This window comes from Physeter macrocephalus, chromosome 6 (genome assembly GCF_002837175.3).
Source record: "Physeter macrocephalus isolate SW-GA chromosome 6, ASM283717v5, whole genome shotgun sequence".
NCBI lineage: Eukaryota > Metazoa > Chordata > Mammalia > Artiodactyla > Physeteridae > Physeter > Physeter macrocephalus.
The window spans coordinates 85,066,269-85,079,304 of NC_041219.1; the positions used below are offsets into that span (position 1 = coordinate 85,066,269).

At 47.8% G+C, this 13,036-nt stretch overlaps 1 protein-coding gene across 1 annotated transcript; it reads left to right on the forward strand.

Moving 5' to 3' along the window:
* Positions 1 to 6,922: 6,922 nt before the first annotated feature.
* On the forward strand, positions 6,923 to 10,865 carry LOC102984733 (retinol dehydrogenase 16-like). Its single transcript, XM_024123004.1, has 2 exons — positions 6,923 to 7,235; positions 10,630 to 10,865. The coding sequence occupies exons 1-2, from the start codon at positions 6,923 to 6,925 to the stop codon at positions 10,863 to 10,865; spliced, it is 549 nt and encodes a 182-aa protein (XP_023978772.1).
* Positions 10,866 to 13,036: the final 2,171 nt, after the last annotated feature.

Consider the following 13,036-nt stretch of genomic DNA (forward strand, 5'->3'; position numbering starts at 1 on the left):
GTTCTCTTCTAGGAGTTTTAGGGTGTCATGTCTTAACATTTGTCTTTAAGCCATTTTGAGTTTGTGTGTGTGTGTGTGTGTGTGTGTCTGTGTGTGTGTGTGTGTATGGTGTGAGGGAGTGTTCTAACTTCATTGATTTATATCACTTAGCATAACATTTTTGAGGTTCATCTGTGTTGTAGCCTGTATCTGTGCTTCATTCCTTTTTGTGGCTGACTAATATTCCATTGCATGGATATACCACATTTTGTTTATCCATTCAAGGAGGAGATTTTTTTAAAGTCTGCTAATTGACTTTTTAAATTGTGGTAAAATAAACATAACATCAAATTTACCATTGTGGCTATTTTAAAGTATACAGTTCAGTAGCATTAAGTGCATTCACATTGTTGAGCAACCATCACCACCAGCCATCTCCATGGAAGGGGATATTTTTAACTTTCAGTTTTCTTAAAGCCTCCTCTAGAAAAACTGTTTCTCTATTCATGACACTTCTGACACCAAATGTGTAGAGTTTTCTCCCCCAAACCAACCAGTTTTCCAACTCTTCAGACATCAATTGGGTGTTCTGTAATTTAATTCAATTCTGACACCAACCACCTGGAGTTAGTGTCCAACTCCACAGGTTTAAGGGCTCAGTCTCACAAGATTTTCCCCACTTTAGATGCAATCAATGGGTTCCCCTAGGTACCCACACTTCTGTCCAACGTGACTGCAAAGACAGGTGTTCCCACAACCCCCCTCCTGGCAATTTTGATAGTTTGCTTCTGCTTATGTTTACTGTTTTATTATAAAGGATACAAATGAACAACCAGATAAAGAGGTACATAGGGTAAGGTCTGTCCTTGTGGAGTTGGAATGCACCACCCTCCTGGCACTTGGATGCGTTCACCAACCCAGAAGTTCTCTGAACCTCATAGTTTAGTAATTTTAATGGAGGCTTCATCACATAGGCATGATCAATTATTAATTTAATCTCCAACCCCACTCTTCTTTCCAGAGGATGGTGGGAGTGAGGCTGAAAGTTCTAAGCTTCTAATCAAGGCTTGGTCTTTCTCGTGACCAACCCCATCCTGAAGCCATCCTGGAGCCCACCAAGAGTCATCTCATTAGAACAAAAGACATTCCTATCACCCAGGAATTTCCAAGGGATTTAGGAATTCTGTGTAAGATGCTCCTATCACTTGCATCACTCAGGAAATTACAAGGATTTTAGGAGCTCTGTGTGAGGAACTGGGGGCAGAGACCAAATATTTATTATGTCACACTTCCACTCACACATCAGATCACTCCTAGGTCAAGAAATCTGTCATGATGAGCTGTGACAATGTAAAATGTGTGTGTGTGTGTGTGTGTGTGTGTGTGTGTGTGTGTGTGTGTATGTGTTTTGCCATGCCTTGCAGCCTGTGGGATCTTAGTTGCCTGACCAGGGATTGAACCCAGGCCCCTGGCAGTGAAAGCACCGAGTCCTAATCACTGGACCACCAGGGAATCCCTAAAATGTGGTTTACTTTGATTTTTCAGACAGTTCTACTCTCTCTGTTTAGGATCTCAGTTTCTATCCTATGGCTATGTCTTTTCAGTAAGGAGCCTTCTGAGAATTTTCACTTCCTTCTCCATGCCTTTGACCCATGCAGATGCAGGCTCTACTGGACCAAGCACCCTCCGGAAAAACCCTAGTTCTGGCTTCTATTCTCTCCACAGGGACCACACATTCTGACCCATGGTCATTTCCATTCCTCTCAAGACTGCATTTTAGTGGCTCAGTCCTGGGTCTCTGAATCTTCTACCCAGGACCTTTTCCCTCCCACGTGGAGACGTCACCCCCCTGCCGCCTTACCTCCACCTGCTCCCCAGCCCTCCCCACGCTCGCCCCCGCCTCCCAATGTGTATTTGCAGCAAGAGGAAGTGATGGTGGTTCCTTCTGGCAGAGGCACAGAGGGAAAGCTGCTCCCTCAGGAAGGAATGAGTGATAACTCTGCAGTTTTCATGTGGGTGTTTTTCTTTGGAGGGAGGAGGGAGGCAGCTGGAAAGAGAGACTGGAAGGAAGGGAAAGAGGGAGGGGCAGGAGCCCAGGCTCCTTGCCAGCCTGGGCAGGAGGAGGAGGGCAAACAGCTTTGCTCCAAGCAACAGGAGCACAGCAGCAAAACAATTCCTGGAAATTTACTCTTTTTCCTTCCTCTCCCTCCCCCCACCATTTTCCCCCCCCCAAAATATAGACAAGACATTGTAATCACAATCAGAAAGGAAGGAAGGTACCAGGAAGGAGTTATTGGAAGGCACAGATAAAGGCAGCCAGCTTCCCAGGGTTGGGAGGGCCAAGAGCTTGTGTCTGGACCCTGGAGGAAGGGGTGGGGTGGGCTGTTCCAGGAATTGCCCCACTTGCCCGGCTTGTGTGGCAAAGGACCCTACTTTGTGTGCGAGGGCAGGTGGATTGTGGACAGGTCAAGGCTGAGGAGTTTGGCAACCATTGCACTTCCTTCCCCAGCCTGAGCTTCCAGAAGCTCACTGAGTGCAGAAGGCAAGTCCAGCCTCGGAAGTTGCTCTGCCCTCCTGCCATGGCTTTGCCCCACACCAGGGACGCAGCCTTGTCTACCCAGGAACACCAGATCGGGAGCTCCCCAGGCTCCCCAAAGATGGATGTGGCCCAGTGACCCTATCCTTGCTCTGCTCGGCTCTTCCCTGCTCCCTCACTCAGCCTGGAGACAGTAGAGAGAACACTAGCTTGGGGACCAGACCTGGCTTTGACACCTTGTCCCACCACTTAGTAGCTGTGTGACTTTGGGCAAGTCACTTTATCTTCCTGAGCCTCACTTTCTTTATATGTAAAATGAGGATAATGGTGCTTCCTTGCAGGATTACTGTATGAGATACATGACATTGTATATGTAAAGTGCTTGGCATAAACATGCCCCCTTTTCCACTTCTTGGAGATGAGGAGGGAGAAATCCCTTTTTTGTGGAATTGCCCTTGAGATCCTCTCCCTAGTCCCACCGACACTAACCATTTTTTTTTCTCTCTGAACTGGATCAACACCAGCTTCCTCTTTTATTTAGTATCTGACGTTGTGTTTCTTACACAGAAGGTCAAGAACCACAAATGCCACTATGAATCACCACAGAAGAGATGGAGTAACAGTGACAGCTCACAGCTATTACTGTTACATTTGCCAGGCACGATTGCAATGTGCTTTCCAAGTATCGTCTCATTTAATCCTTGCAACAACTCAATGAGTTATGGGTTCTATTGTAGACAAGGAAACTGAGGAACAGAGAGATTAAACAACTTGCCTGAATCTCTCTGCTAGTAGTTCAGTAAACTCTTATTGCAGGAATTCTTTTTTTTTCTTCGTTACGCAGGCCTCTCACTGCCGTGGCCTCTCCTGTTGCGGAGCACAGGCTCCGGACGCGCAGGCACGTGGGATCTTCCCGGACCGGGGCACGAACCCGTGTCCCCTGCATCGGCAGGCGGACTCTCAACCACTGCGCCACCAGGGAAGCCCTGCAGGGATTCTTGACCTGGATTCTGGCACCTAATGGCTTTAGGTGGTCTGTGAACTCACCGAAAAGTATGTACTAAATCCTGCCAGTTGTGTTGTCACTTTTATGGGGCTTCGAGCCTTCCTTGGGTGCTCAAGGGGGTCCATGATGGGGCTTCCCTGGTGGCGCAGTGGCTGAGAATCCACCTGCCAATGCAGGGGACACAGGTTCGATCCCTGGCCCGGGAAGATCCCACATGCCACGGAACAACTAAGCCCGTGCACCACAACTACTGAGCCTGTGCTCTAGAGCCCATGCTCTGCAACAAGAGAAGCCATGACAATGAGAAGCCCGCGCACAGCAACAAAGAGTAGCCCCCGCTTGCCTCAACTAGAGAAAGCCCATGCGCAGCAACGAAGACCCAACACAGCCAAAAATAAAAACAAATAGATAAGTTTATTAAAAAGAAAAGGGGTCCATGATGTCCAAAAGGTTAAAAATGACCACCCTAGTAGAAGAGCTTCTCATGGATAGGGGCTAGGATAAGAAAATGGGGCAGGACCTACACTTCCATGAAGGGGACTCAGCCCTGGGAGTTCTGGGATATTTCTTGGTTGGGGGAGAAGCCCCCTTTATGGAGGCCGAGAGATGTGTGGCATGATCTAGGGAAGGGCTTGAGAAAGGGAAGATGAGTTGCCTTTGCTCCCAGCCCTTATCCTTCCGCAAGATGGAGGACAACTGTTTCCTCTCATGGTTTCCCTCTTGGGAAAGTGTGTGTGGTGATGTGCACATTAGTCTGAGGAAGAGGAAGCTTGGAGAGACTGAGAGAGACGGGAAGGGCCCTGGGTACCATTCCCCCAGGGAAAATCGGCCCCACCCAGCAGCCTCCTGGAACGCCTCAGTATTCCGCACCCCCCTTCACTTTTCCATCCCTCCCCTTTCTTCTGTTCCTCACTCAGATTCCCCCACCTCCTGACCCGAAGCACCTTCCCTGGGTCTCTGTAGATGTGCTAACATTCCCTTTCTGATTCCAGATTTATTGTTTCTACTAACTCATCTTGAGCACCTAATGTGTGCTGGACAGAAATTCCCCTTGAATTTTCCAGGGCTTCCTGAGGCCCCAACTTCCTAAAGTTTCACTATTTTGATGACAACATATGGATTCTTAGACTCCTGGAGAGCTGGAGTTGAGAGGACTTCAGTTGAGAGGACTGAAGTCATCTGGATTCCCCTCCCCCATTATAAAGATGAGGGAGATGGAGGCTTCGGGGAATTTCATCTTGTCAGACAAGGTAAGAAATGCAGGGGAGGGACTTCCCTGGTGGCGCAGTGGTTAAGAATCTGCCTGCCAATGCGGGGGACACGGGTTTGAGCCCTGGCCCGGGAAGATCCCACATGCCGCGGAGCAGCCAAGCCCGTGTGCCACAACTGCTGAGCACCCCCCGCTCGCCACAACTAGAGAAAGCCCACACACAGCAACGAAGACCCAATGCAGCCAAAAATAAATAAATAAAAATAAATTTTAAAAAAAATGCAGGGGAAAAGCAGAGTGGAAGAGGATGTTGCGGTGATCATTCATTCATCTCTGTCAGATGCTAGGCACTGCCAGGTCCTGGAAATACGAGATGAGACTCAGCCCTTGCCCTCCGGGGGATCTGAGGCAGCAATTCTCTAGAATTCAGCACACAGCACAGTCCGTGTGGTTTCATTAACATGAAACCATTGCTTCAGGCTTAACCTGGAACTTCTGGATTTCACTAAATCCAGAAGTCACTAGAGAGGGTGAACAGGAAAATCTTGAGGACTCCATGCCAGAGAGCCTGGAGGCTGGTTGGCCAACCAACATCGTGCCATTTCTCTTCCCCCCAGACAATGATTATTGAGCCATTTTGTAGCCCCGTGGGGAAAGGTATTCAAGAGGTTTGGGCCCACCTCTGGGAGTCCTCTCCAGAGAGTCAGGGAAGAGTGGACTGATTAGGACTCTGGTTTCTGCTAGCACTTCCTGAAGGACACAGACCACCGATGCTTCCTGTAGCTCCCTTCAGGAGCCGGTCACAGTGGAGGGAGAACCACATTAACAAAGAGGTCCTCCTCCTCAAAGTCCCTCGGAGCCTCAGCAGGCCTCAACCCCGTCCCAGTTTTTTTCTCCTGGGGGGTGAGGCAGGTCCAGTTGGTGACTTGAGCAGGGACTGGAGCCCAGTCCATCAGAGGCCACAAGGGTGCCAGTGGGTAGGCACCCCACTCATCATAATTCTACCCCCTTTAACAAATGGTATCCACCACCACACCATGAAAGCCCCTCCATGCACAGTTGTTCTGGGGTCCAGGCTCTGGTCCTTTCTTTAGTCTCCTGAGGGGGCAGCTCCCTCCTCTCCGTCGTCACCCTGATACAAACCGAATTAACACCTTTCCAATTATTGGGCTTTACAGCCCAACGTGCCTTGGGGGAGGTTCGCACACCCCATCCCATAGGCCCCATTCAAGTCAGTCTTTTCTGCCAGTCTTTTCTCAGTGTCTGAATGGTCTGGATTCAGGGTGTGGTGTCGGGCAGGGAAGGGCCTCACCCAGTACAGGAGGGGCAGAGGGTAATGTAGCCGGGCACCCAGGGCTGTGGGCAGGGCATCTTCACAGAGTGAAAGGAACAACTGTTAGACCAGCTTTGTGTGAGTCCTTCCAACAACTGGCCCAGCATCTGGGAGATGTCTCACCATTGCGTGTGTCACCCCCATTCCCTTCTTGTCCCCTCTCTTTGCCTCTGAGATCAGACACCCCCGCTGTTCTCCTGAACAACTTTCTGGCCCAGAGAACCACTTCATCAGCAGAGACCTTATTCTTGTTTGCCTTCCCTTTCTAATCCTAGAGAGGCTGAGAGGGACTTGGTCTTTCAGGAGTGAATTCTGTGAGTTGAGCCAGAGGAGGAGACCAGGCTCAGAGGCTAAGCCAGCTGCCTAAGGTCACACAGCTGGTTGGCAGCAGAGGTGGGTTTTGAAGCCACTTGTGTCTTGATTCCATGTGTATTCCCTATGTTAGAATCTCCAGTAGGTCAGGAAGACCCAGGTCCCACACTTGAGCAGAAAAAGTAAAGAAGTCAGTCCTTAACCATGAGACCTGAGATATAAGGGCTCCAATGTGTTTAGGGGGCGGGGAAGGGAGAGGAAAAGGTGGCTGGGAAAAGTATTCTCATCCTCAAGGCATTGTTTTGGAAATGCAATGATGTCTAATAGAAATGGATTAAGTGTACTAAAAAACATGCAAATGAGGCCAGAATCAATAATAGTCACTAAAGAGGGTGAACAGGAAAATCCTGAGGGCTCCATGCCAGAGATCCTGGAGGCTGGTTGGCCAACCAACATCGTGTGTGTTCTTTAGTCCTCCAGTTTGAACACTAGCCTGTGAAACACGAGTTTCACGCCAGCCTGCCTGTGTCTGTCCCCTGCAAAGCCATGTGGCTGTATCTGGCGGTCCCCGTGGGCCTGTACTACCTCCTGCACTGGTACCAGGAGAGGCAGGTGGTGAGCCACCTCCAGGACAAGTTCGTCTTCATCACGGGCTGTGACTCGGGCTTCGGGAACCTGCTGGCCAGGCAGTTGCACCTGCGAGGCTTGAGGGTCCTGGCTGCATGTCTGACGGAGCAGGGGGCCCAGCAGCTGAAGGGCCAGATGTCAGACAGCCTGGAGACAGTGATCCTGGACGTCACCAAGACTGAGAGCATCGCTGCGGCCACCAAGTGGGTGAAGGAGCGTGTGGGGGCCAGAGGTACCACCCACATTTCTCAAGTCTGATTCCTCTCTGTGAAGTGGAGACCCCATGACAGCTGCCTGGGGAGATTCCCAAGGTGTTTTCCAGGACTTGAAGTCCTCCCTGTGTTCTCCTCACCCAGCTTACCAGCCAAGCCTCTTCCATCCCACACCCACCTCGCGACCTTGAGGCTCTGCAGCCTGGGGCAGAGTTTTCCCTGATGAGAATGTGTCCTTGCAGACTTCCTGTCTGGTGTCCCCTCCTCCCTCAGCAGGAGGTCTGGGTTTCTTGATGCTGAGTGACCAGGGGGATCAGGGAGCAGATTCTGGAGGATGGGTGGAGATGGGCGCTCTGGCTGGAAAGCTGCATGGGGCGCTGTGGGGCAGCGCTGGAGCTGAGCTGAGTTCTCAGCACTTGATCATGTTCTTGCTGGTGACCCCTAGTCATCCGACTTGTGTTTAAATGTCACGCATTTTTCAGATGTCGACACTGAGCTGTCAGGACTTGTCTAAGGAAGGTCAGAAAACTACTATGGGGTCACTTTCTTTTTTGTTTTTGTTTTTTTGTTTTTTGTTTACTACAGTTCTGTCTTTTTTTTACTGGTGAGGGAAAGAACATTAATTTCTTTTATCTTAGTATAAATGTAAAACATGATCATTGTAGAAACGGAAAAGTACAAGGATGAAAACCAAACTCACCCCAAATCTCACCACCGAGAGATAAGTACTGATAATATTTTGACATACCTGGTATTATATTTTGCATAGAGTGGTATCTGAATTCTTCTCATTAAAAGAAGTTAATAAATTTTACAATATAATAGAAAAATTTCAAAAATATAATTTTTAATAATGGAATATTTTATCCTTTAGATTCACATTACTTACTAAAGCAGTACATCATGATATAATATGTAATGGTTTCCTAGATTTTATTCACTGTGTTGAACGTAAATGACGTCTTGGTAAAATTTATTTACCAAATTTTCTAGTCTATAACCATGCATAGTTTTGTTTGTTTGTTTGGTTTTTTGGTTTGTTTGTTTTTGCCTTAAAAAATTTTTATTTTACAATTTTTAAAGGTTACATTCCATTTACAGTTATTTCAAAATATTGGCTACATTTCTTATGTTGTACAATAATATAACCCTGTATGTTGATTGGGTCTTTGATGTCAAATACGGTGGGAGAATATACATTCCTACAAGGGCAGACTTGGTACAGAGCAGGGGAGGGACTAACTCTGTGTGTTAATAATTCCAACACCCTGTACCCAACTCCCCTGACCCTGCTCTTCTGCCCTGAGTTCTGTTAGTTGGTTAAGTCTTTAAATTCTGGGTACATGTGTCTGAGTCTTGCGGAGAGGTTTCCAGGAAGCTGGGTGACCTGTGAATAGAGGGGCTTAGGACCAGAGTGGCCTCCTTGGGTGGGAGGAGAGGGTGTATTTTTCTGGGACAAAGTGTAAATTCCGATTTGGGGGAGGGTGGTTAATAGAGGCAGCCCTGCCTCCCCCTGAAAGCCTACCCCATGGAATTCCCCAGATTCCTGCAGGAACACTGCTCAGTATTGATGCGGGTATTTCAAGGCCAGACCCTAGAGGTCAATACCAGGCCTGTCAACATGTTCTTCCAAACCTGGGATTTCAGGTCTGTTTTACCCAGCCAATCTGGCTGGAAGGCTGCATGGGGGGCTGGGGGGCAGCGCTGGAGCTGGGCTGTGTTCTCAGCACTTGATCATGTTCTTGCTGGTGACCAGTAGTCATCCTACTTGGGTTTAAATGTCACCAATTTTCAGATGACAACATTGAGCTGTCAGGACTTGTCTAAGGAAGGTCAGAAAACTACTTAAGGGTTACTTTTTCTCTCTCTCTCTCTGTTTTCTGTTTTTCTTCTTTTCTTTTCCTTCTTTGTTTTTTTTTTTTAATTACTACAGTTGTGCCTTTGTTTTGCAGGGGAAGGAGAGAATTTGAATTTCTTTCATCTAAGTATAATTTAAAATATGATCATTGTGGAAACTCAGAAAAGTGCAGGGATTAAAACCAAACACTCTCAAAATCTCACCACCCAGAGATAAGTACTGATAATATTTTGACATACATAGTATTATATTTTGCACATATTAGTATCATTTTCTTTCCACTAAAGAAAGATGTACAGATTTACAACATAATAAAAATTTCTTCCAAAAATTAGTAAATTATGATTGAGAATATACTACCCTTTAGAATAGCATTACTTACTAAAAAGTACCTCATGGTATGATACATAATTATTTCCTACCTTTTATTCATCATATTCAACATAAATGATATCTTGGCAAACTTCTTTCTACCCAGTTCCCTACACTATAACCACGTATGTTGGTTGTGCCTTTGATGACAATGGTTGGAGAATATTCTTCCTACAAGCCACACGTGTTACTGAGTAGGGGAGGAACTCAACCCTCTGTGTGGATACTTCTGGCAGCCCTACCCCATCCCTCAATAGCCTTCCCCTGCCACCCTGAGGCCTATGGTTGCCAAGTCTTTAAAACCTTGGGATTGTGTCTTTGACACTGGCCGAGAGGTCTCCATTAACTTGGGTGAATCTGCACCAAGGAGATGGGGCTAGAGTGGACTCCTGTGTGGGTGGGAGGAGAAGATGGAATTTTCTGGGGTGGGGATGAACTCTGTGCTCTGGGGGTGATAGGTGAACAGAGGCAGCCCTGCCTCCCCCTGAAAGCCTACCCCATGGAATTCCCCAGATTCCTGCAGGAACACTGCTCAGTATTGATGCGGGTATTTCAAGGCCAGACCCTAGAGGTCAATACCAGGCCTGTCAACATGTTCTTCCAAACCTGGGATTTCAGGTCTGTTTTACCCAGCCAATGTCCACCCAGATATTACTCATCTTTTTGTTTTTGTCTTTTATCCATTGTCTCTTTTAATCCTCTCTTCCCCTCCCTTCCTCACTGTCTATCTGTGTGTCTCTCTTTCCCTCATACTAGATATTGGTCACTCAGTCCTAGCTGTCAGAAAATCTGAAAATATAAGTGAATATTGATTATGTCTGGAAGGGCAACATGGACTGTGAAAGCCCAAAACTTCACCCTCCGAGTTCCAGATTACGGACCCAGTAGATTTCCTCAGCCTCAGTCCCTGTCTTCATCCAATGTGGGGTGCTTGCCCCTTGTCACCAGGCAGCGGGCTGGGCGTGAAGACTGAGTCAGGAGGGTGGCGCACCTTCTGTCCTCCAACCGCTTACAGGGTCTGGTCTCCCCAAACCCGCAGGCAGCATGTTGGTCTCTGTTGCAGCCGTTCCCCCTGCAGCCTCTCTCCTAAAGTCCTCACTGGGTGGAAGGTGACTTGGAACCTCTGCTGGGTCCTCACGTATGGGCCCAGCAAGGTGTTGCCCTCTCGCCCTCACAGTTCCCAGGACTCTGGGGCCTGGTGAATAAAGCTGGCATCTCCATGCCCACTGCACCCAATGAGTGGCTGACCAAAGAGAACTTCATGAAGATACTGGACGTGAACCTGTTGGGGGTGATCGAAGTGACCCTGAGTCTGCTGCCCCTAGTGCGGAAGGCGAGGGGCCATGTAGTCAATATCTCCAGTGCTGGGCCAGGTGTCTCTCTTTTGTGGGAGCTTCTCCATGTCCAAGTACAGTGCTGAGGCCTTCTCAGACCCCCTCAGTTATTGGCCTGGGATGGATGCACTTCCTCTGTCCTCCTGCTTCTGTGCTCTGGGGAAGGCTTTGACAGGGGTTTACTGTCACCAGAGAATTAGAGGCCCTTCCTTCCAGGTCCCTGTCTCCTGCTCTGTGTAGGTCTTTCACTGGGAAGCACCCTTTTATCTTTTGGGTGTCCAGGTGGGTGCGAGGCCTAAGGAGTTTGATTCAACATATTCCTGCCTTGCGTGAGGGTCCGCAGTCACCAAGTGTCGGAGGCAGAATTGGAACTGTTATTATTTGGCTGTGCAGCCCTTCCATGTGTTCAACTGCCGTGGTATTTAGGTTCTGGGAGCCCTGCGGAGAGTGTACCCCATGAAGCCATTTATCCAGGGAGCTACTTAATCATATCTGTGGGAGAGACTCCACAGGCTACAGGGAGAGGGTGCTTTTAATCGTGTGGAGCTGTGTCCACAGGCAAGGTGATGTTCCTTAGAGGAACGATGGCCAGGGGGTTACCCAGGTGGGAGAGGGGAGAGAAGGGACTGAGGAGTATGGGAAAGGTAAATTGTGCCTAGTTTGGTGTTTGATTAGAGGTGAGGGGAAGAAGAGGAGATAGCATTTAAGTGGTGCCTTGCCTCATAATTGGTAGGACTAAGTGCTAAGAATTATAAGTTCGTAAAATATTTGGAAATATATTCAAATTTTACACAGAAGTAATACCATCATCATAACATTTCTTCTCCTGGCTTCTATACTTTACAAATTTCCAGAGGTTTCCAGTTACCCAACATAGTTTAATTTGGTGCCTTTTTTTCTGGTGCATTTCTGTGTTTTGTTTTGCAAGACCTCTGAAGTCCTTGCCCCTCTCCCTGTCTCCCTTGCAGGAGAGAGCTCTCTACTTTGGGGTGAAAATAAATATGATCAAGCCTGGTCAAGACGGCTATGTCCAGTACTGAGGTGCTTTCTCGAAGTTTCCAGTCTGCATAGGATCGGGCCATCCCAGAGGTCAAGGTACTCTATGGGGAGACATTCCTGGCCTTAGTTGAGTGAGCTGTGGACCTTGGGGAGTGAAGCAAACTCTTGTCTGGAAGCCTGGGTCCATCATTAGAACCTCCTCCAGTCTCAGGTCCATCCTCTGGGCTCTGACTCACCTACACAATGGGGACATTAGCTCCATCTCCACGGTCTCGTGTGGTCAACTTGTAACATAAGGAAAGTATCCAGGCTTGGTAGACCTGGGGACCAGTGTCTCATCGGGACCCCTTGATATCTGGAGAGAAAACTGAAGCCAAAAATGGAAGATACCCGTACTCATGGCAAGTTGGTTTTCAGGTGCGTATATTTCTAGTGTTTGTAGAGACCTTCAGTTTATGCAGTGTACATATTCTCAGGAATAGAGCAAGAGGGGGTTTAGTCTGGAGTGTGACTCTGGGGTAAGAGGTGGGACACACTGATTGAATGATTTGTAACATGATTTGGCAGAACCAAGAAATTTTTAGAAACTTTTTCCTGAAGTTGATCTAAAAGTGGGAGGGTTGGGAAGTGAGGATATATTTGTATGGCGTCTCCTTCTGGATAGTCATGAAGTCAGTTGAAATACTGAAGCCAAGATGATCTGAGAACATCTCCTCATGTGGGACTGCATGGATCATGCCCTGACACCAGCCACCCCCAGATCCAATACTCACCTGGCTGTGATGGCATGGTCATCTATCTCCCCATGAGCTACTTGCCCGCCTTCCTGATTGAGTTCATGATCTACTGGAGATCCCCAAGGCCTGCTAAGGCCCTGAAACCATCAACTTGAAAAAAAAAACCCACAATGTAAGAGCTGTGAGTTGAGTTGATTTAGTGTCTTTCTGAGTACTATGGCCCAGGGTAGAGTCTCTCAGATACCTCTGAGGACCTGCCCCAAAGAGGCAGAAGGAGAAACCAGCAACTATGTGATTTTGGTTGAGGGGTATGTGCAATCAAGCATACATCTAGGTAGAAGGTTACTCCTAGTCACAAGGAACAGATATCTCAGTTAATGATTTTAGTGCTTTCTTAAGTATGGAAAGATGCAAGATTCCATGGTAATAAAGAATTTCTCCAGAAATATTTCTATCTAAGGGCCTGTTTGCTATTTTCCCAGAGCAGAGTTCTTCATCCTGATCTTTGTTCTGAATTCCTT